The sequence below is a fragment of the Apodemus sylvaticus genome, chromosome 16, assembly GCF_947179515.1.
Source record: "Apodemus sylvaticus chromosome 16, mApoSyl1.1, whole genome shotgun sequence".
Lineage (NCBI taxonomy): Eukaryota > Metazoa > Chordata > Mammalia > Rodentia > Muridae > Apodemus > Apodemus sylvaticus.
Genome location: NC_067487.1, coordinates 19,954,965 through 19,978,977, shown reverse-complemented (window position 1 = coordinate 19,978,977; position 24,013 = coordinate 19,954,965). Strand labels below are relative to the sequence as shown.

At 35.6% G+C, this 24,013-nt stretch overlaps 1 protein-coding gene across 5 annotated transcripts in view; it reads left to right on the top strand.

The window, feature by feature from the left end:
• The window catches only part of Cdh18 (cadherin 18), a 283,071-nt gene that overhangs the window by 25,023 nt on the left and 234,035 nt on the right, over positions 1 to 24,013 (top strand). Inside the window, exon 1 of one of the 5 annotated variants that reach the window (XM_052159674.1) lies at positions 23,829 to 23,851. The exons of the other annotated variants lie outside the window; for them this stretch is intronic. Within the exon in view, the coding sequence (XP_052015634.1) occupies positions 23,829 to 23,851 (23 nt within the window). Of the gene's footprint in view, positions 1 to 23,828; positions 23,852 to 24,013 lie in introns of those variants that run through there. 5 annotated transcript variants of the gene reach the window in all.

Sequence of the window (24,013 nt, the reverse complement as noted above, 5' to 3'; positions counted from 1 at the left end):
TGTGGATGGGTTGTGGATGGATTGGTATACAGGGTTCTCTATCTGTTGCTTCTAAATTGTCTTCCCATACTAAAAAGACTAGAAATCAAACTCTCTATGTTATAAAGAACTATTCTTTACCACCAAGATATGTGTACCACTATTTTATTCATGGGGCTATTGGGCCAAGCTTGACCCAGCTGGTTGTTGTGGTGCATAGCTGTCACAGCTAAGTGGAACTGTTGGTTATTTTCCTTCTTGGGAAGCTTGAGTGTAGGTAGTTAGTACTCAGAAAGGTTCACTGCCAACTCAGAGGCCTCTGGGCACTGTCAGAATGGCATGGTAATGTCATCAAGAGGAACTTACATTCCACCACTGTGGGCAACCATTTGACAAATATAGAATGCATATTGAGTATCATGATTCATTCAAACCTTACAAACTATCATTCTGCTTCCTCCTAGACTCCTTGGTTTTATGTTAAAAATCATTTGCTATTTCATTAGCTATTTACCTTTGGGTAGAACACAATTTATTTCCTGATTATTTTCAGGTCAGATCAGATCAGATCTGATCATTTCAAAATAACCAAGTGAAAAATATTGGCGAAGATGTTGGTTGTTTTATGTGTTTTGACTTCCATCAGATTCTAGGATCTTGGTATTCATTTTCTTCCATTAAATACAGGAAGTTTATGATATTCTTTATCCACAATGCTATCATCCTCAAATCTTTTATACTCCTTGTTGAATTTTGGCAAACTAAATACTGTACATGTCATGTTGTTCCTTAGATTTTGGCTTTATTGACATATTTCTGCATTCTTTTCAATTTGAGTTGGTTTAATATGGTTTTGTCCTCGAATCACCTAATGTGCCCTTGTTATTTTTTTGGCTAGTACCATTTTTAACCTGAGAAATTCTGAAAACACCTTTGATGGTCCTTTGGGAATGTCTGCAGGGAATTATCTAGATGGAATTAATTGATTTTGTAAGACTTGTTCAGTGTGAATTGCACTATTCTGCAGGAAGAGGACCCTGGGCTCTATAGAGTACAGAAAATTAGCTGAACACCAGCAAGCATGCTGTAATTGTTCTTTCCCTCTGGCTGGGGACATAATGAGACCAGCTTCCTCAAAAATTATGTACTGTGATTTCTTTATAACAATGAACTATAACCTGTCACTGAGCTAAAAAAGTATTCATCCTTAAGTTGCTTTTTTGGGATTATTTTATCACAAAAAAAACCAAGGAAAAGAATAAACGGCTAATATTAGTACCAGAAGTTGTTGCTAAGTTAAATCTGGCAGTGCTTTAACATATTGTGAAATTTTATTTAAAATACTTTATTATATGTCTTTCTCTGTATATGTATCTACTTATCCCTCTTTCTATCATCTCCCTTCCTTTGATCTAACTTTCTAACTATATCATTTATATCTCTGAATGTGTGCACATGAGCACACATTTACATGAATACATACTTGTACATATGCATATGGCTCTGTTTGTGTGCATTTGTGTGTGTGTGTGTGTGTGTGTGTGTGTGTGTGTGAGGGTGGATGCCAGAGAAAATTTTCTAGGACTTAATTCTTTATGTGCATATTGGTCCTTGGGATGCTCATAGAGTCCTTGGGACGAGGTTTTTCCACATAAAAACATGTATTTGAATGCTTGGCACATGGGGAGTGTCTTTATTAGTAAAAGTGTAGCCTTGTTAGAGGAACTATGCCACAACAAGAGAGGTCATTGAGTTCTCTATGTTCAAGATCCATCGCTCTGGAAAGAGACCCACGTCCTGGAGACACACAGACACACATATATGTATGATATATGTATATGTGTATGTGTATATGTATATATGTATATATATATGTGTGTGTGTGTGTGTGTGTGTGTGTGTGTGTAAGATCTTGGAATTTTGGGAGAGAAAAGCAATAGAATGCTGGAGGCAGGTTTTATTGGGCCATTTTTTTATAGTAAGAAGACAGGAAGACTCAGAAAAATGTAGACACAGGACCTTTAATCTAGAGGTTTCTGAAGGAAACATGGATTTTATTAGGAACTAGACCAGAAAGCATTACTGTGCTACTCTGCCAAGAATCTAGCTTTGTGTTCCAGGAAATTGAGTAATTTTAAGTTAGGGACAATAGATTAGCTTTCATGGCACAGGAAACTTCTTGTAACAGGAATATTCACACAGGTACTGAGGAAGCAGGTTGTGCTTGTTACTGAGAGCATAACTACTCTCAGTTATGCTCTGAAGAGGAAACACCTACAGTGAACTAAAATAATAAGGAAGGTTCTTGAAGTCTAAATTTCATGCCACAGATCACCCACTTTATGAAAGGTAAGGTATATTTAAAGGAAGAAAGCTCAAGAACTAGAGTTTCCCAGATCTTTCAAGGTAACAAGATGGGAAAGTGTTTCCTCTCTGTCGCCCAAGAAGCTGTTAGATCTGTGGTTGGTGTTGTCCTGGCACCCTCCGAGAGTGGTAGCATTTTACTAGTGCTGTTCACCGGATGAACACATTCAGTGTCAAATATTTGAGGCTGAGTGGTAATGGAGAACAGGAGAAAGCCTGGTGTGGTTGGATGGGAGTTCCTGCAAAAGGGTTTATGAAGCCATTACATCAATATGATAAAAATATGGCATTCTCCATGAAAAATATTTTATGCATTGCTGATGGATAGCTACAGAGGTGGAAAGATGTGATTACTTTACATTTACATTCAGATCTTTGTCTTAACTAAACTATAGTTTATAGTTAAATGTTGAGATTTGCATTTTTGTAAGTCTTTAAGATATAATATTGCTTTTTATTATTCACTTAATTTCAAGAAATGGTTGATACATTGATTTATTTGCAAGGACCTGTTGTGAAAAACTAACTACAGTATGTCAATTGTCAATTGTTTGAGATTTATATAGACACATAAATACACACACACACACACACACACACACACACACACACACACACACACATAGAGGCATATATAATCAGAGATTTACTTACATGAATAAAAAGAATGAGCAGTCATACGACCTGCTGTCTTCACCCAGAAAAAAACAACCAAACTGTTGATGTAATTCCAAGCTTTCTTTTCCTTCTTGTCTAAGTCCAAATGTACTATTTTTAAAGGTGTCAACCTGAGGCCAGAGGAAGACAGACATATCAGCTCTTGATAAGTAAATCCACTATACTTCTCAGATGATGTTCTAACTAAGGTGTCACAGTAGAGGATGCTGGCGGCCGATACGATCCACAGTGAAATTTCTAACTTACTCCGCTAACTCAGTGAAAGTTCAAACAGGAATTGCTATCAAATATATCACAGAATAGTAGGCTTTTCTCTGGTTAGGCATTCAGAAAGCCAGAAAAATTAGTAAGGAAAATTTGCAAACATAACTCTAACTAAAATACAGAATACAGATATGTTACAGCATGGTCATCATATATGGTGAAAAAAATATCTTTACAAAACATACTACTCTTCAATATACATTGTAGAGCAGTACAGATGAGTAAAATGGACTTAGTAGTTGAACAGTATCCTCCAGAACATTTTTGAGTATGGCTGCGCTTTGGCTAATGTAAATAAATAATTGCATCTATTTTCTCCAACTTCTGTCAAATTTGTTGTGAAAATTTGATTCGCATCTGGAGTCTGATGGAAAATAAAAGTAGAGCAGTGTTTGGCCTCTGCTGTGTCAGATAATTACTTTTAGAATTCTGTATCTGGAAGTCAGTTGGGATAGATGCTGTTGGTGTTACTTAGAAACAGAAATTCTGTAATGTGCAATTACAGGATCTGGTGGATACTGATGGAAGTTACGTTTTCATATGGAATAAATGAATAGCAACCTCACCCAGTTATGCATGATAGGAGAAATATCAAAGTAAATATAATTTCCAAAAGTTAAAATTTCCTCAGGAAAGATAAATATTATATATCTAACTCATTTCTGTGTTGAGTACAAAAATACTTGTACTCAACAATTATTAACAGCAATATACTGTTCAGGAAATCACTGGTTAAATGTATAGTAGAGGTGTGTGTGTGTGTGTGTGTGTGTGTGTGTGTGTGTGTGTGTGGAAGTTTCACAACATTTCAGGCTTCCTATGTTGCACACATTTTGAGGAAACCTGCTCAGTGTTTTGTGCCCAGATTTTCTCACATTTCTTATCACATATAGTGTTTACTTTACTTAGAAATTGGAAAAGTGACTCACCATATTCTGTCTGGTGGTAATTTATCTTTATGTTTCTAACCCAAAACTTTTTTGAGTTTCAATTTTCTCTAGGCGATATAGTGTTAATGTGTAATCTTTATTTATTTATTACCATCTCAAGATTAAGGAAAGGTAAAAGTGGGATCTGAGCCTCTTTTAATAATTGCAAATTGATTGTAATTGAAACTGAGTAACGAGATGCTAAACATAAATAAAAATGTATTCCACTTTTTTTTTAAAGTGGCTATTATAAAGCCCAAGACAAGGCTTTGTGGTATAGATCTAGAATCTAACTGCTCGGGAAGCTAAAACTGTTAATATATGTACAGTCAGGCCATTTAGTGGCACAATTTTAAAATGAAAATATAAAAATGGAGATCTTCAAATGCAGGTCAGTGATTGCTTAGCACTAATAATGGATTAAATTCATAGGACCATCAAACTGTTTAAAAGAGTTCCATTGCTCTGCATGCTGGTTTTCTTATGCTTCTTTTCAGTAGTCAAACCACCATCCAGATGGACGGCCAAGCCACTTTCCTGAGATCATTTTTGGAATGCACTTTAGTTCACTTTTCTCTATTCCTTGTCAGTTCTTCAGTTGGAATATATCTCAGGTCTATCTAGTTCTCTTTGATCCATCCTAATACACTGCAGTCATTTCCTTATTTGTTAAGTTTCATTTAAAGTATTTCAGTGTCAACCTAATTGGAATGAATTTTCACATTTTATAATTTATATATTATATTTGATTCATCACCCACATTAATCTCTAAGGAAGATATATTTGATCATTTAATTCTAATGATTAAAATATTTTCCAAGTGCATTACGATTAGAATTAAGAAGAGAGATGAGGAAGCTAGTAAGGGGTACAGAGAAAAAAAAAGGAAGGAAAGCCTTAAAATATCTATCTATCCTCTCTCTCTCTCTCTCTCTATCTATCTATCTCTCTCTCTCTCTGACTCTCTCTTCTCTCTCAACATGAATTAAGAGCAATTCTTAATTCTTAAGAGCAATTTCTTCTGCATTTCTTTATTTTAATCATCTATACTATATTAAAGGAAGAAGGTTAAATTAGAGAATTTTAAACCATAAAGGATTTGAAATGTATAAAGACTCAAGAGAGAGCAATGGTATTCAGAGCATAATCAACCCATCAAGGAAGGAGAAGTATAGTAAAAATGAAAAGCCGTGCATCAGCATAGGTGCCTTGAGCGATCACTTATGTTCGTGCATTTAATCAGATATGCATTCACAGGAGCTGGACATTACTGACTAAGGATAACACTCTGTTCATCTTTGATCAATAATTAAATATATGGCATAAACATCGTATTATGTATAACATTGATTATTCCCTAAACTGTGTATAATTCATAGTACATATATAACAGCATGCAATAATATGTAATATACATGTTTCTTGTCATGCATTTTCAAATTACTATAAAGTAATACTACTTATTCTTTTGGTTAGTTGCTTTGCTATTGCAAGACCGTTGGTGGAATTTTGAACACATGGTGCTATAGTGAAGAATAAATTATAGTAGTGTAATATAAGCAAGGAAATAATGAATAATGGGATAATACTTTATTATTTTTGAACATAGTCTCTCTCCCTCTCTGTTTCTTTCTCTCTTACTCTCACTGTCTCTGTCTCTCTGTCTTTCTATCACTCTCTTTCTCTCTCTCTCTCTCTCTTTCTCTCATCATCTATCTCTTTATATCAGTTGCCTGGGAAAATCATTACTTTAAATAGTAGTCATGTGATAAACAAATTACAGAATTATGAAATAATGTTGTGTTTACACATAATGTAATTAAATATAATTATTAAATGCCAATGATATTTCAAACATGTTTGCAACAATATTTTTACTTTGGAATTTTTTGTTTTGCCTCCTTGAATTAAAATAAAACAGTGGCAAATGATATCCTATCAGAAATGCTTAAATATAGGAAGTTATTTGTAGCTAAACTCATGTATTTAAAATGGCTAAATAAAGCTAAAATTAGCTTGAATGAAAATTTATAATGTAGCCTTAATTATGTTACCACATAAATGCATTGCAATTACAAGATATTTACATGAACATATTTGAGTAATTTTGACAGTTTTGCATGATTAAAAATATCGATATTATGTAGCTTAAAATAATACAAAATTGCAATACTAAATTAAAAACAAGTATAGTAAAATTTTAAAATTAAAATAGCAAACACACAACACATAATTAGAGCAGATCACAGACAAGTCTGTAATGTCTCTGCAACTTTCATATGTATCTGATGCTTCTTTACACACACACACATACACACACACACACACACACACACACATACGGATATACAGCCTACATTATTACTACTTACTGTGTAAGCCTACTTTATTTTTAATTGCTACTTCTTAATTGACAATGAGGAGAAGATACTGTTAGTTTGCCTTACTTTGTTATGGCAAAAGAGAATATGGGATATTAGCCAATCCATAGTGGAAAGAAATTCAATCCCCACAGTTCTGAATGAAGACGAGAGATCAAATCAAGGTGCAGGTATGCAGGGAAGGCTTGGCTTCTAGTCAGAGGAGGATGGAAGTCATCACTTATATAAAAAGAGTTAGAAATGATGAAAGAGGGTGAGAGAGAATAATGAGATAAAGTTAAGAAGATAGAGAGACATGACACAATGTGCCATCCTTTAACTCAGCCGCACCCCTCCTTTGGTCACCCTAATCTGTTCGTTGACAGAAGGCAGGAGCTTCAATTCACTATGATTCACATACAGAGTTTATTATAAGATCCACATTCCCAGTGTTCTGGGTAAACATCACTTGCTGGTGGGAACAGAAGGAGTAGAAGGAATCTTGACCACTGCTCTAAACAAGGAAGAGACTGAAGAGACATAGAGATTTAGCCAACTCCTCCATCTTACTTTTAAACATCACCAGTCTAGTACTCATTCATTTTTGTTGGAAAGATTATCAGAAATGATAAAAAGATCCAGCACAGTTGTTAGAAATAAACATAATAATAAGAGTGTTGTGTAAGACAGGGCATTAAAAACTTCCCCTCATCTTTACTGAAAGCACTCAATGTCTTAACATTAAACAGAACTCCAAAACGGCAAGTGTTGTATGGAAGAACCTAAGCTATAACAAAATATCTTACAAGAAATGGGTAAGGAAACAAGAGTTCATTAGGGTTCATGGTGGGGAGGAAAGGCATTTCAGGAAGAACAAGAGGTGGTCCCTTAGTGTGTTCTTTACATGGCCCAGTCTTCTTAACTGATAGTTGGTGGTCTCTCCATTATTACATCATTTGTGCAAGTTTACAATTGTAGCAATTTATATCACATTAGTACCAGTCTTTATTGTGGGTCTTAAGATGTTCAAGCCAGGTGGTGGTGGTGCACGCCTGTAATCCCAGCTCGCTAGGAGGCAGAGGCAGGCAGATTTCTGAGTTCGAGGCCAGCCTGGTCTACTGAGTGAGTTCCAGGACAGCCAGGGCTATATAGAGAAACTCTGTCTCAAAAAAAAAAAAAAAAAAAAAAGATGTTCAAAAATTTTAAATACAAACCTACTGTTCATGGGGCAGCCAATTTGTAAGCCACAATACCATGAAAGCAAATGAGCTGATGAATCCCTAGAATTCATTAGTCCGCCATTTATTCTGAATCTTTGATCAGTACCCTATTTAATGATACAGCATACTTCGGACAACAATATAAAAAACAATCAAATAACATTTGATATTGATTTCTGATCTCCGTGTTCACACAAAGAGATATGTACTTGTGTGCATATGTGTGCACACTAACGCACAGATACTCACACAAGGAGATATGTACTTGTGTGCATATGTGTACACACTAAGGCACACATAGACAGAATCAAGGATGTATGTATACACAAATGTATACACAAATTTAATAACAAAAGTTTTATGGCTTTACTGTTCCATGATGCCACTCATTCTGTGCCTTACCAATTCTTTTCATGCTTATATTTATTCTGTTATATCCACTGCTTCATACATCCACTAACATTTTTGACTTTCATGTTTTACTGTTCCAGATGGTATTTTTCAATTGGTTCCTCATTGTTGATGGCTTCTTATTGTTTGAGCATCTTTGTAATTGCAGCTTTTATTCCTCCATTCATTTGTGCAGTATAACGATTTCTTAATCTCAACGTGCTTCTGCCGGTCTACTTTGGAAAGCATACTTTTTTGTGTTTCATAATGTTTTATTATGAACATATGCTTATTTTTCATATGTTAGCCTCACATTCATCCATCAACGGTATGCATCTGCCTCAGCTGGTGATAGGATAAAATCTTACTTCGGATTCGTGTTAACTCTGTGCAGGATTGTTGTGGAGAAAACGTAAGCTTGTAGGGTCCACATTGTGGCTTTTCCTCTTCACTTGGCCTTTCATGGTCAGGGAACAGACAGTGACTTCTCTTAAGAGTTTTATGGGCTGAAGTTTTAGATGATGTTGCCAACATAGACTAGCTTTAGATCGTTCCCTTTTCTTCTCTCATGGAAAGGAGTGATGGGGATGATGCCAGTGGCTGTAGAGGCATCTTTATTCCACCCCTGAATCATTTCACAAGATTCAACCTTTAGTACAATCACATCAGGCTGCAGTATTCAAACATACAAATTGGAAACAAAAAGATTTAAACGTCGACACAGCTGTACTGACACTCAGCTGTTTTGTCTAAACTGCGGTTATAAACCCTATGTGGTAAGCTCAGAAACCCAAGCCTGGTGGCCTGGGTTGGGGAGAGTTGCACGCGAGTGAAAGAAGCAGGATTGTCTCTTTGCAGGTTCCTTTTTGGGTTTTCCACCTGACATTATAATTTCCCTGGCAATTGGTTTTCCTGCAAATCTCATGATTTTTATTTTTTTTAATGGTTATATAATGGTTTATTATGCGCTCTTTCTAAAGTTATCAATTGCTGAGTGTTCAGGCAGTTTTCTTTCTTTACAGTGACTAGGGCAGCAGAAATCATGGATGATTGTGTGTCTGTAGTATCTTAACTTTCTGGTCTTCTAGAGTGTATTCACCAGTTTTATAGTGAAAGACACAGTAGTGCTTTTTCTATAATGCTTTTCTTTTTCTCTTATTTTTTCCCAAAATTTCCTGATCGTTTTTCTCCTTGCCACAAAAGATTACATTCCCATAAGTTGTGAATAACGGTTTCTCCTCTTCACGCCCATTGCCAGCCTTTGTTCTTATTTGTTTTCTTGTATATAGCCATTCTGTCTGGAAGGGACTAGAGCCAAAATGTTGTTTTGATTTGTGCACTTCCAACTGTGAAAGAGGTCAAACAATTTTTCAGCTATTCATTGGCTGTTTGTATTTGTATTTTTTGTATATACTTTCTCTACAAAAGTATCTACAAAATATTAGATACTTTATTAGCCCATTGAGAAGATGATTTGTTTTCTCGGATGTTTAATTTTTTCCATTGTTGTTATGCTTTTCTTTTTATATGAATCCCCTCTCTAAAGTTATCCTAGTATCCTTTGTGTTTCTATAATAAAGGTTTAGCCAAGAACAATTTATAAACAAAAGAGTTTATTTTGCTTATGTTTCCAGTTCATAGTCCATTTTGAGGAAAGTCATGGTAAAACTTCAACAGGAACCATAGAAGAACACTGAGCAGTAGTTGTTCATAAGCTCCTGCATAGCTGGATCTGCTACATAGCCCATTTCCACCCACACAGGTATTGTACTGTCCACTGGTGGTAGCCTTTTCTATTTCAAAGAGAAACATTTTCACCGACAGACATGGCCACAGGCCTCTCGCTTCTATGTGATTTTTCAATTGAAATTCCTTTCACAGATGACTCTAGATTGTTAAGATTAAAATTGATCATTAAAATTTGTTGGGACACATGTATCCTAGAAAGAATCATTTTTTTCCCTTTCTGAAGAGCATGACTTTACTCTTATGATTGTTTTATTTGTTGCACAATAGCTTTCTGATTTCATATGAGTTTTTGTTAGCTCCTGGTTTAATGTATTGTACTATTAGAATTGTTTTAAGACCTTGCCTATGCCCATATCTCGAAGTTGTTTTATTGGTATTCTTTTGTAATTTTCAACAATTTAGCTCTTATATTAGAAGCTTTAATACATTTTTACTTCCTTTCTATATAGGGTGAAAGATGTGAAACTAGTTTTATCTCTCTCCACAGAGAAATCCAACTTTCTCGTCAACATCTATTAAATATTCTTTGTTTACTCCAATGTATATGTTTGGCACTTTTTGTCAGACATTAGGTCAAAGCTCTGTAGATTTAATTCTCAACTCTCTGCTTTATTAAATACCTGTACTTCTCTTAGTTTGCGTCAACACCTTGTTACTTTGTTACTATGGATTTATAATATAATTTGAAATAGGATTCTGTGAAAATTACATTTGTATTCTTTTTTTAATTTGCATTTCATTTTTTTTCTTTATAAACTGTGAAAATATTTTTTCTTTTTTTAAATATTTTTCTTTTTATATTCTTTGTTTACATTCCAAATGATTTCCCCCTTCCCAGATCCCCCCTCCCCATATGTCCCATAAACCTTCTTCTCTCCACCCATTCTCCAATCACCTCCCTCCTTTTTCTCTATCCTTATATACATTTGTTTTCTACTAAGGATTATTTTTCTTACTCATACTTTTTAGTATTGTAGTATGTGAAGTCTAGATGCACATACTCAAGTCTCAAGGACTGTGGAGAACAAAATTGGAATTCTGGACACTGGGAAGAAAATGTATTCTAACATTTCAAAATGAAATGTTTATCATTGTATAATAAAATGCAATTTATAAATTTTCCAGTAATCTATACAAATATCATAAACCTCAAATATAAAAGTAAGGCCCTAATTGATAGATTTATTACTAAGATACTCTATATTAAATATATAGTTCATATAGAAATTGAAGATATTTGATAATATATAAACCATTCAGAGCAAGCTTAAACCAGATTACAATTTGAAATTTTCATCCTGTCTCCTGACAACTACCAATTTGATTTGAGTCTAGCAACAGTGAGTTAGTTTTGTCTGTTTGCTTCATGTACTTGAAACTGAAGAACAGATGCTCTGTAAGGACTAATTTATTTATTCAGTGCATTAGCTTTTGACAAATCCTGTGTGTTACTTACAGATTATATCCTTGTTCTCCCTTCCCCCAAACATCAGTGATTTAAAACAAATACCTTATAAAATAACAGAAAATATATGAAAATGACAACTCCTTCATTTTTCAGTGGAGGGAAAATTTCTAGTCACAGTACACAGAAGCAACCATCTGAGTAAAGTACAGACAACACAAAACTTCCAAATATGTTGAGATGTAGATTTAATTTGTTTCAAATAATAAAGCCCTCAGTCATGTTCTTTAAACTTGTCCAAATAAATCCTACAGTCAAAAAGTGTTATGACTCCGACTCCACATGTAATGTTGGTCATCCTATGTTCTTTTTAAGGTGAATAGAACACCTTTTTATCTTTAATCTTTTTTATAGTCAAGTCATTAACCAACAGTTCCTCATCCTATTCCTCTCCCCGCCCCCCCCCCTCCCGCCCCAAGAAGATGTTGCTACACACCAACCCCACCAGGCCACCAAGCCTCACTACTCCCTGTGGCCCAAGACTCTCAAGGATTAGGCACATCTTCTCTGACTGTCTATGTGTTGAGGGCCCATTATCAGCTAGTATAGGCTGCCTTGTTTGTGACTCAGTGTCTGAGGGGTATCAGGGACCCAGGTTAATTGATACTGCTAGTTTTCCCATGGAGTTGCCCTCTTCAACGACCTCTTTCACACTTTCCCTAATTCAACCACAGGCATCAATGACTTCTGTCAATTGGTTGGGTGTAAGTATCTACTTCTGCCTCAGTCAGCTGCTTGTTGTACCTCTCAGAGGGCAGACATGCTAGGCTTCTGTCTGTTAGCATACCACAGCATCAGTAATAATGACAGGCCTCAGAACCTCCCCCTTGAGATGAGTATGGAACAGCATTTTTAGCCGGAACACAACACAGAACCCTCTGATAATGTGACTGGTGAAATTATCAGTGAAATTAGGCCCAGAGGCAAGGCTCACATCCTCTCAGTATGAGATAAAATACCCTGACTCAAGAATTGCTTAAAGGACTCTCAGCTGTCCTCTTTCTGTCAGGTTCTAGGGTGGATCAAAATTTAGTCTTCACTACTGCTGACACTAAAGAAGTAGAAAAGAACAGCAACATCATCATCTGAAGCCTAAACTACTAATTCTGATTGTAAACCCCTCTAATGTTTTGAGTTTCTCAGACTAGAGTTAAATTTCTAAGGGGAGAGGATATCTGCCACCATAACTATGATCAGCTCCTCTATGGACTTTTTGGCCTGTGTAGTGACATATCCTATCATGTATGCAAAGGACAGCTGCAGGCCTCTTTTTCGTGGTATGTCTGTTAAAACTTGGGTGTTTCATTTGTTGGCTTTTTTTTTTTTCTTATCATACTTAGGCTGTCATTGCTCATTAAATTTCTTCAGAGTGAAGAGAAAAATCAGGTAAAAATGGGAGGTATGCATTCATAGAAGATAGTTCTCATATCTACACAATGGAGACTAACTGTGATTCTGATGTTAAGGAGCTATTCCCCAATTGGTTCTTGATCTCTCAGTAAAGAAAACCATTAGCCAATTGCTGGGAAGAAGGTACAGGCAGGACTTGAGGGTCCCATTGGATGGCATTCAATTTGTGCCAATTTTTGGTTGGCCATTCCGTCTGTCTCTGCTTCAACCTATCTCTGAATTTCTTGCAGACAGGATAAAATTTTCAGTCAAAGGTTTTCTGGGTGAGTTGGTGTCTCTATTGCTCCATTGGGGGCACTGCCTAACTACAGGAGGTTGCCTCTTTGGGTTCCATTGCTTCATATCTCCATCGCTATGAGTCTAAGCTAAGGTTAGTCCTGGGAGTCTCCCCATTCCCTGTCTGTGGTACATCCTCAAATACCTGGCAACAACTTCCACCAACTGCAGATATCTGTTCATTATCCTAGTTTCTAAGAAACAGAAATTCAGACATGACTTAGCTGGGATGCCTTCATAGCAAGTTTCTCCCAACACAGGGATCAAGGTGTGCACTGGAACTGCTTTTATCTCCAGGCTCAATTTTGCAGGAAATTCTCTGATGTTCACTCATGTGCTTCTTGCCAGGCTCTTGGGTTGCACTGGCTGGTGGCTGAAGGTATTTCTTTTCTTGTCAGCCTCTTTATAGGACTTGATGCTTTCGGTTCTCTCTGTTTAAAGTGGAGGCAATAGGATGCAGTGAGAGCAATAAAGACTGAGAGGGAACCTGAAGGTATGCAGTACAGGGTAAAATCATTTCTACCCAAAGTTCTGAAAGACATAATCCCATTATCTTCTTAGCCTAAAGTTGTCAGCTTTACATAACTTAAGTCCAGGTATACATGATATCCATGATGTTTAGAGATTTAAAAAATATCTTCTCTGGTTGTTCTCTAGGAGTCATATTATTTGCCACCAGGCACAAAACATGTTGGGTAAATCAAGTGTAAGAAAAGTAATATAATTGTTTTTTCAAAAGGTTTATAGGGTCTTATTCCATAACAATTCTGAAATTCATATAGCTAAGTATGCATTTGACTTAAAAAGTATAGAAAGTTTTCTTGACTCTATACTCTGGATATCACAAATGGGTTTACTACATTTAATTAGATAATACCTGAAATTCTTATGCTTGTAAGTGCTATCTTTCAATCTCTATTCTGTCTACTTAATCTGTTTGTTTACATTTCTACTACTAGAGTTTTCTTATATTAATGAAGAATGTGTCTGACAATGTTCACTAATTGAAATTATTTAGGTCATTTGCATTTTAGTTCTTTTTAGACTCCTCTTGTCAGTGAACACTCTGGCATTAGAAGTTTATCTACATAGAAATTCAAGTGTGTTGCATGCACATTGCTTAGCATTTCAAGTAATCACATGCTTTCTTCAAAAAAAGTAAGTTTTCTTTCTTCTTTTTCTGTTCGTGCTATGAATGTCACTGCTCTTGAGAATTTCATTTGCAGTCTCAAAAATCTGTAAGGTATTTGTTCCAATGTTGAATAAAAGTAGTTTTGTCTTCCTCATGATTTATACAATTCTTTATGATAAAGTTTGGGTTAGGTTTTAGATTTTTCTGAATGTGGCTTAGAATACCTACAGCTTTATTTTTTGTACATTGTCATTCTATCTGTGTCTCATGGTGTTTTGACCATGATTATATTCTGATACCATACTTTTAATTGATCAACTAATTGATTAATTAGTTGATGTTTTTTAGTTTACATTCATCCTGCAGTTCTTCTGCCTCCTTTCCTCCCAATCCTTCCCCTCTCCCCCTAATCAATTCTGCTTCCCCTTCTTTTTAGAAAGGGGAATGGGAGCCCTCCCATGGATATCAAATAACCTTGGAATATCAAGTTGCACTAATACTAGGCACAACTTTTACTATTGAGGATAGAAATGGCAGACCAGTAGAGGAAATGGTTCCAAAGAGGCAATAAAGTCAGAGATAGCCCCTGCTCCCACTGCCAAGGTTTCCACATGAAGACTAAGCTACACAACTGTTACATATGTGTCCCGTGAGACTTCCTTGTTTGGTAGTTCTGTGGGTTTTCCTGTAGGGCCCAGGTTAGTTGATTTTGTAGGTTTTGTTGTAGTTTCCTTGACCTTTCTGGCTCCTACAATTCTCTTTCCCCCCCACTTCTGCAGAATTCTCCAAGCTCTGCCTCATGTGATGGTTGCTCTCTGCATCTGTTTCCATCAGTTACTGGGTGAAGCCTCTCTGGTGATGGCTATGCTAGGCTCCTGCTTGCAGATATAGCAGACTGTTGTTAATAGTGTCAGCTGAAAGAGTCAGGTGCAGATACTTACACCTAGCCAATTGACAGAAGCCAGAGACCCCTGTGGTTGAATTAGGAAAAAGCTGGAAGAAGCTGAGGAGGAGGGATAGCCAAACAGGAAGACCAGCACTCTCAACTAACCCAGACCCTGAGATTTCTCAGACACTGAGCCACCAACCAGGCTGCATATACCAGCTAATATTAGGGCCCTAACACATATACAGCAGAGGACTGCTTGGTCTGGACTTAGTCAGAGTGTGTCTAACCCTTAAGAGACTTGAGGCCCCAGGGAATCGGAGGTCTGGTGGAGTGGGGATATGGTGGAGTGGGGTGGGGAGTCCTCTTGGAGACAGGGGAGAAGCAGGGGGAGGAAGTATAGCATGAAAATGAGTCAGAAGGTAGACCAGGTGGGGATAAAGGCTGGAAATTAAAGTTATTAAATTAAATTTAAAAAGAGACTGAAGAGATAAAAACAAAATAAAATGTAACAGAATATATTAAAATATAGCCAATATATTTGCAGGTTTATGATGCCCTATTTTTGGTCTATTCAAAATGTGATGTCATAAAACTAAGTGCAGAAAGCTTTCATGTTCCTCTTGTTAAATGAAGCCTTCTCCACATTAGTAGACAATCCCACTCATTCTATCTCCCTCACTCCTCAGTATACCGATTACATGGTGCTGTAGCATGTGTTTTTTTTTCTTTCTTTGACAAATGAAGCTAGAGCTTTGGCTGCACACACTAATTATATGTGTGACAATTTAAGAATTATCATATTTTTAAATGACTATAATTTGTCACAACTCCATCTGCATGGTACGGCGATCCAGTTTCTCCACAGCTTTGCCAGCACTTGATTTTCTGTCTCTTGTGAAATTTCAGCTCTCTTAGCGGGGTGATCAATGCTAATTTACATTTTCCTAATGACTAAAGGTGGCAAATACTTTCTCATGTACTTATGGTTATTTTTATATATTCTTCTAAAAAGTGTGCATAAATCCTTTTGTTCATTTTGGATTAGTACCCCTCTTTTGCTTTGTATTCAGTGTTATTTAAATATAAATTTTTAGAAACTGAATAGTTGTGTTTTTGGCTGATTATCCACTGCTAGGTTCATTTACCAATTTATTGGTACTGTTGGATGTACAAACCATCCAATTTAAAAAATGTCAGTTTTTACTTATCTTTCACATACAAGCAACTTGTTTCACCTACAATCATCTTATTGCTATACAGCTCTATAAATCCTCAATGTTGTATCTTTATACTTCATGATTTCTTAACTCAATAATTATTTTAAAATGTGCTTATAATTTTGTATTCATTTGTAATTTTATTCTTTAGTTCTTGATTCCTAAGTCTCTTCCTCTCAGGTCAAGGTCTATATTAAACATTTTACCAAAGTATGCACATTGGTTCCTGTTGTTATTATCCAACATGTTTTGTACTGGAGAATGCATTTAAATAAGATTTTTATACATGGTAATCAACATTCATTGGATTTTCGAAAAACTTAATTATTTTAGTATCATATCTCTTACAAACATGTTACTTCTAGAGAGCAGTGCTATCAGAGTCTCAGATATATATGTATAATGTAATTCAATTATACATCCCTTATGCTGATTTCCTATCATCCATGAATGCTCTGTTTTATATCAAATATTTTCTTTAATGCAAATATATTATTTTTATATATTTTTTAAATATTCTCATGCTTATTACTTTCATGCTGATTACACTCTTAATCTAATTTTTGGAACAATCTAATTTTATTGTGCTACATTACGAAAATAATTTTAAATATTACTTAGAGATAAGTCAACTTTATGACATTGTGTAGTATATTTACAGATACTAAATTCTGTAAGTGAACACTATACAAAGTATCCTTTATCTCTATCTTTGTCACTATAGACTGAATCTTTTGAGTAGACTTCCTGTTACATATCTGTTCCAAAAGTACTAATCAATTAACTATATATTGAATGTTATCTATTATCAATCATCTAATTATTTATCAATCATTTGTCTTTCTTATCAATTATCTTCCTATAGAAATGACCAACACTGACTTAACAAGAATAGTTGACACTTTGGTGATTACAATATCCAGAGGATCAGAGAGTTTGCTGAGAGATTATGTCTCCTAGTAATGTCAGATGAGACTATACCCCTAAAGTCTCACCAACATGACTGCCTAAAAATGAGCTTGACACTTCTATTGTTGCCAATGGCTATTACAATATTTCCTCCCACTACTCCACAATGTACCTTGAGCATTAGATGTAGGAATACTTTTTAGATGTGTCCATAGGAAGTGGTTCAAACAACTCTGCATTTATTTTATTTATATTAATTTATTTATTCACATCAAACATGGCTAGCACTTCAGGACTCTCCTTCACAAAGACCCTCACTCCATCCTCAGCCCCTTCTCCTCTGAGAAGGTGGATCACACCCCTGAGTATCCTGACACTCTGTTGCATCAAATCTCTGTATGTGAAGGTGCATCTGGCAGCGAGAACGATCTTCACTAACGATACATCCAATTGAGGGCTAATATCCAAAATATATAAATAACTCAAGAAGTTAGATTCCAACAAACCAAATAAGCCAATTAAAAACTGGGGTGCACAGCTAAGCAGAGATAGTCAACTGAGAAATCTTGAATGGCCAAGAAGCACTTAAAGAAATGCTCAACTTCCTCAGTTGGAAGGGAAATGTGAATCAAAACAACCCTGAAATCCCTCCTCACACCAATGAGAATGGCTAAGATCAAATATTAAGCAACACCATATGCTGGTGAAGATGTGCAGAAAGGGAACACGTCTCCATTGCTGGTAGGATTGAAAACATATACAATCACTCTGGAAATCAATCTGGTGGTTTCTCAATAATTAGAAATAGTTCTCCCTGAAGACCCAGCAATACCAGTCTGAACTTCAATTGACTGAGGTATATGATACTGTTCTTGGTCTGTTCAGAAGTGAAATTTTCTTGAGAGAAGTGAGAATTACAGATATTTTTTGGCATAAGCAAAAGTATTTAGAATGTAGTTGGACATTATGTGATTTTATTAAAGTGTTGCTATGTAGATGCTCCTGCAAGATATGTGACTGCACGATTACTGACATGCCAAGAAGTAGTTGGCTAGTTTCCAGTGTAGTCATGATTTATCTCCTTAAGACAAGGTTATGTCTAAGTAGAGGAATGTTGGCTACCCCCTATATGCATCTCACTACTCTACCTTTAGGGTGATGATGGCATAGTGGTTACTGATGTGGTTCCTAAACATTGTAGACAGATTGGTTACTTCCCTCTTTTAGAAACTTATATCCATCTTTTGGATATAGGATTAATGGAGATCTTTTCCCAAACTGGTACTATACTATCATCAGCAAAGGGATATTTAATGACACTAGTTTCACTTCAGCAAACCCTGGCCTTTGTTTACAAAGTACAGCATGCTCTCAGCAATAGACTTCTACTTTCTGCCTGTGGACAGAGCACCATGAGCAATAAGCTGTAATGTTTCTGGGGACCCCTGCACAACAGAACTGCAGGTATTGTTTTTCATTAGATAAATAACTAATTGTGGTAAACTAATCATTTATGAAAATTTAAATCATGCTTTATTTTTAAATAGCACTTATGGTCCATCAAAATTATTCATGCTGTAGGAAAAAAAGGTGAATGAAATTTTGCTTCCACCCTCCATGATAGTAAAATAACCTTGGCCAGATGGGGCACAGTTCAGATGATGATGTAAGACGCACACAATGATGATTGAAATACTATCAGTGGAGTTCGGTGAAACCACATGTGTTCTACTAGGCAGAGTGTCTTTTCCCCAAGTTCACTCTAGATCCTGTCAAATTGCTCATAATAACTATTGTAATTGGCCTATTCAAAAATAAACTAAAATCAAAAGAAAACCTCTTAACTCCAGGCAGGCAAATAGAAAATTCGATTTTAAATAATTTGTGTAAATTATTACCAATTTAGGAAACAATTTATTCTGCTCTTATTTTAATTTAGCATGAATGATGAACATCCAAAGGATGAAAACATAAGCAGAGATAAGAAAACATGAGGTGAAATATATTTGTAGTCCTGCGGATATTTTATGTATTTCATTTGGAAAATAGCCATATTTGAAATCTCACTGATGTTTGGATGAATGAACTGACGTGGGAAGAAGACCAGCAGAGTTAATGTAACTGCCTAGGGGACACTGGATAGTCCAAGGGGACAAGTCTGAGTAATGAAGGAGCTCAAAGGCAACTTGTGACAGAAGATGTGGATTATGTAGATTTTTTACAGTCTGGAGGTTCCTCAGAAAACTGGACATGAGACTTCCAGAGGACCCTGCTATACCTCTCCTGGGCATATACCCAAAGGATTCCCCGGCATGCAATAAAGACACATGCTCCATTATGTTCATAGCAGCCTTATTTATAATAGCCAGAAGCTGGAAAGAACCCAGATGCCCCTCAAAGGAGGAGTGGATACAGAAAATGTGGTATATTTACACAATGGAATACTACTCAGCAATTAGAAACAATGAATTCACAAAATTTTTAGGCAAATGGTTTGATCTGGAAAATATCATCCTAAGTGAGGTAACCCAATCACAAAAGAATACACATGGAATGCAATCTCTGATAAGTGGATATTAATTAACCCAGAAGCTCTGAATACCCAAGGCACAAATCGCATAGCAAATGACTCCCATGAAGAAGTATGGAGAGGGTCCTGATCCTGGAAAGGATTGATCTAGCATGGGAAGGGAATATAAGGACAGAGAAAAAGGAGGGAGGTGATTGGAGAAGGGATGGAGAGAAGAAGGTTTATGGGACATATGGGGAGGGGGGATCCGGGAAAGGGGAAATCATTTGGAATGTAAACAAAGAATATAGAAAATAAAAATATTTAAAAAATTTTTTAAAAGTTATATTAAAAAAAATGGAGAATCAGAAAATAATTGAAAAAATTTAAGTAGAAAATCTGAGAGACAAATCCACATCAAAACTTAAAGCAATAATCTCAGTTAAGGAAGGAGATAACCAGAAAGTTATTGTTAGTTAATATTACTCTGAGTCAAACACACGCACACACACACACACACACACACACACACACACACACACACACGAAAACAAGCAAGGAAAAACTGAAAAGAAGGGGAAAAGAATAAAGTTAAGCTTCGAACTGAAAAAAACTTGGACTTCATTTTTAATTTATTTATTCTTCTCTCATATTTAGCATCCCAACCTCAGTTACCCCTTCTTCCTCCCATCCCAGTCCCTCTCCCCCACCTTCTTCTCTCACTCACTCCTCCTTTAACAGAAATGGACAGGCCTCCCAGAGATATCAACCAAGCATGGTATATCAGGTTGCAGTAAGACTAGGTACCTCCCTTATATTGTGGCTGGACAAGGCAATCCAGTAGGAGGAAAGGTCCTCAAAAGCAGGCAACATTAGTCAGAGACAGTCTCCAGTACCACTGTTAGGATTCCCCCAAGAATAGGAAGCTGCACAACCATAGCATGCATGATGAGGGCGTAGGTTAGACCCTTGCCGGCTCCTTACTACTATTTGTTCAGATACGATCAGCTCTTCTAAGGCTGTGCTATTTGACTCTGTGGGTTTTCTTGTGGTTTCCTTGACCCCTTTGGCTCCTACAATGCTTCCTTCCCCTCTTCCAGAACTATAGAAAACACACAATAGCAGTTTTTGTAGAGTTTTAATTTCAACATGCAGAGTCATGAGAACCCAACATGAGTTGAATAATTCCTGTAGGGCTGGAAGACTTAGTGAGGGAACTTGAAGACACCCTGCTTGTCCTTTACTTCACAATGTCTCCTCATCTTTGCAATTCCCAGATCCTAAATTCCTAGAGTGAAAGTTAGTTAACATTGTTGTAATTTCCTCTTTGGTGCCTTTGTATTGATTTGCTTAATCTAGTTCTTAGATTCCCACCTCTCTTTAAAATCTACGTTACCTAATAACTATTGGTGATCTAATAACGTATTAGTGATAATAGATCTATTTGTGTCCAGTAAAATAAATAATTCAAAAAGATGAATGTTTAAGAGAAGACTTTGATGAGAAATTTAAAAATAAAATTCAGTAGCTTGAGGCCTTTTAAAGAAGAGACATAGGAGTAGGCATATTGATTCTTCTTCTACCATCTGAAAAACTTTTGCAAAGGGAAAGGAAGCTTTATTTTATGATTCCCCATGTAACATTTCCAAATATTGGTCTGCTGCTCCTTGTTCTTTAAAAATGAAAACTCATAAAGATCCAGAACGGTTGACCTCACATTGGTATGTTGCCTGGTATATAATCAAGTTATATTTAGTTCTTTCTGCAGTTATAGTGAATTGACATTATTAGTTGTTAATAATATGAGATGTTCTAATTCAGGTCAGTTCTATGATTATGAACAGAAATAGAAATGACAGGGATTGTGTTAGAGATGAGAGAGAGAAAATCATGTTTAAAAATTTTAGAAATCCAGGAAAGATTGAATCAATAAGTACTGAGTAGAAATACCTGGGACATTTGATCAGAAAGCCTGGGAATTTAGCACAGAATTTAGGAAAAATGGCTCCCAAAAGACCAAACACTTATACATCACTAAATAAGAACCAACCTAAGTGAGTGGGATCAGGAACAGCTTTGCTCAAACATTGCAGTAGAAGCTTCAGAACTCAGCCCATTCTTTGTCCCTTTTCCTTAGTTCACTGATAGCATCACCTAACTTTATTTCTGTAGTTCTTACTTTTGTGCTGATATTTCTTTGTGTTTATAAAATAAAATGAATCAAATCTTTATTGTGAAGTTAAGACTCTCCATTGAAATATCTTCTTTCTATGTCCCTGCGACCTCACATGGTGATGTTTCAATTAACAGGTCCAAGAAGTGTCTCAGAATCTCTCAAGATTTCTGCATGTTACTTAATCCATCAAGTGAACAATTGTACTTTCATTCTTTCTTCAGTAATCCAGGTCAAACATCATTTTCCTTCATCTCGTTTTCAATTTACAATATGGATTCCTTGTAGAAATCTCATTTCCAGAAATATACATGGTAGGGACATGTTTTACTTCTCTCATTTAATACTTTGATAGATGTTATATTTTTATCAATTTTTCTCCTATTGACTTCTTTAATTACCTTTGCTGTCACTTCAAGCTCCTTATCATCTCTTCTTAGTTTGGTACCACAGTGGTCCTTTATAATCCTCCCTATTTCATGCATTCCCATTTGTGAGCTGACCTCTTTATGACACTCTGATATCCTTGTCCCTACACTTCCCCATGCTCTTCTGATCACTCTAGCATCTTATCTTAGTAATCTTTGAATATTTCTAAAATTATTCTTTCATTCTGTGAACTTTCTTCCCTTATATATGCACTGGTTAAGCATTATTGCCTTTCTCTAATGTGCTGAAGTGGAATTCCTTAGTGTGCCTTTTCAGAATTCGGAGTAAGAGTCTTCCAAGCACTACAGCAAATCATCTAACATCGATCACTTAAAAGCATGGGCATGCATTTCCAATAACTCTAATTGAACACAAGTTCTAGATAGTTCTTACTGAGTTAAAAAAAAGTCAAGTAGGCAGAGTTTCTACCTTTTTCATAGTATCAAGAAAGAAATCATTTTGTTTTGTTGTTGTTGTTTTGGTGGTAGTGGTGGTGATGGTAGTCGTGATAGTTGTGGTTGTTAGTTTCAAGAGACCTCTCTTTGATTCTTGTGTGAGGCTTCACACACTTTCAAAACAGAAGGAAGTATTGAAATTGTCAAAAAAAAAAAAAAAAAAAAAACGAGGCTTCTAATATTGTACATCAAGATCCGCAACTTGGAATTTGAAGACTAATAGTAAGCTTAATGTTTCTTTTGGCTTTTTTCCCCCTCCTATCCCTCATTTATTAGTTTAGTTCTCTAGGTATGAATGCAATCCTGATAAAGTTTAAATGATAAAATCTTATAAAGATCTATATTATACTGAGGTTTGCAGACAAATTGTTTATCCATCCATATTTTCAAAATGCAATCTTGTTTAGTCTTTCTATATAAATTCCTTGTCTCTTGAATACTTATAACATTTTAAATAAATTCTGAAAATTTATTGAAAAGAAAATTTAGGACTACATTTTTGTTTGTCACTAGGAAACTTGTTTGTAGGTACCAAGCTAATGTTAGCATTTGATGTGTTTGCCACAACATGAATTAATTAATATATTAATAATTTATTAATATATGTGCTTATACTTTAATTAAAATATAACATAATCTAATACTACATTTAATAATTATCTGTAACTCAAACAATTACTATGATTTTTATATCTCACATTGTTTTATCAGTATTGTTAAAAAATAACAGTATTGGTTTGATGACAGATTGCTAACATTGTATATTGACACTTCCTTCTTCCACTGAAATATAAAGATGAGCATTTCCTTTACATAAATGCTATATATGATACTATATTGCACTTTTAACTCTGTGACACACCTTTGTAATAGAGCTTGAAGTCCTAACTCAAAGTTAACTTTCAAAATTAATGATTTTGCCATCATGTTCTTAACCTTTAAAAATTATTCATCTGTAAGGAATCACATATTATCCTGGCTAGCAACTGTGCATTGGAGTGAAGCTATGAATTTTTAGGTCGTGATTCTAATGTGGTCTAGGGTGCATAAATAGTTTTATGAAGTGAATTCATGTGTGCTACGTTAGCTTTGGGAGTGCCCTATGTTTCTATTTAACACCAACAAAAATGAATTTTATGAAGGCAGTGCAAGAAAATTTAATTTCTTGGGTGGCTACATTTCTGTTTTTCTTCTTTACTCTTCCTTCCTTTTTGT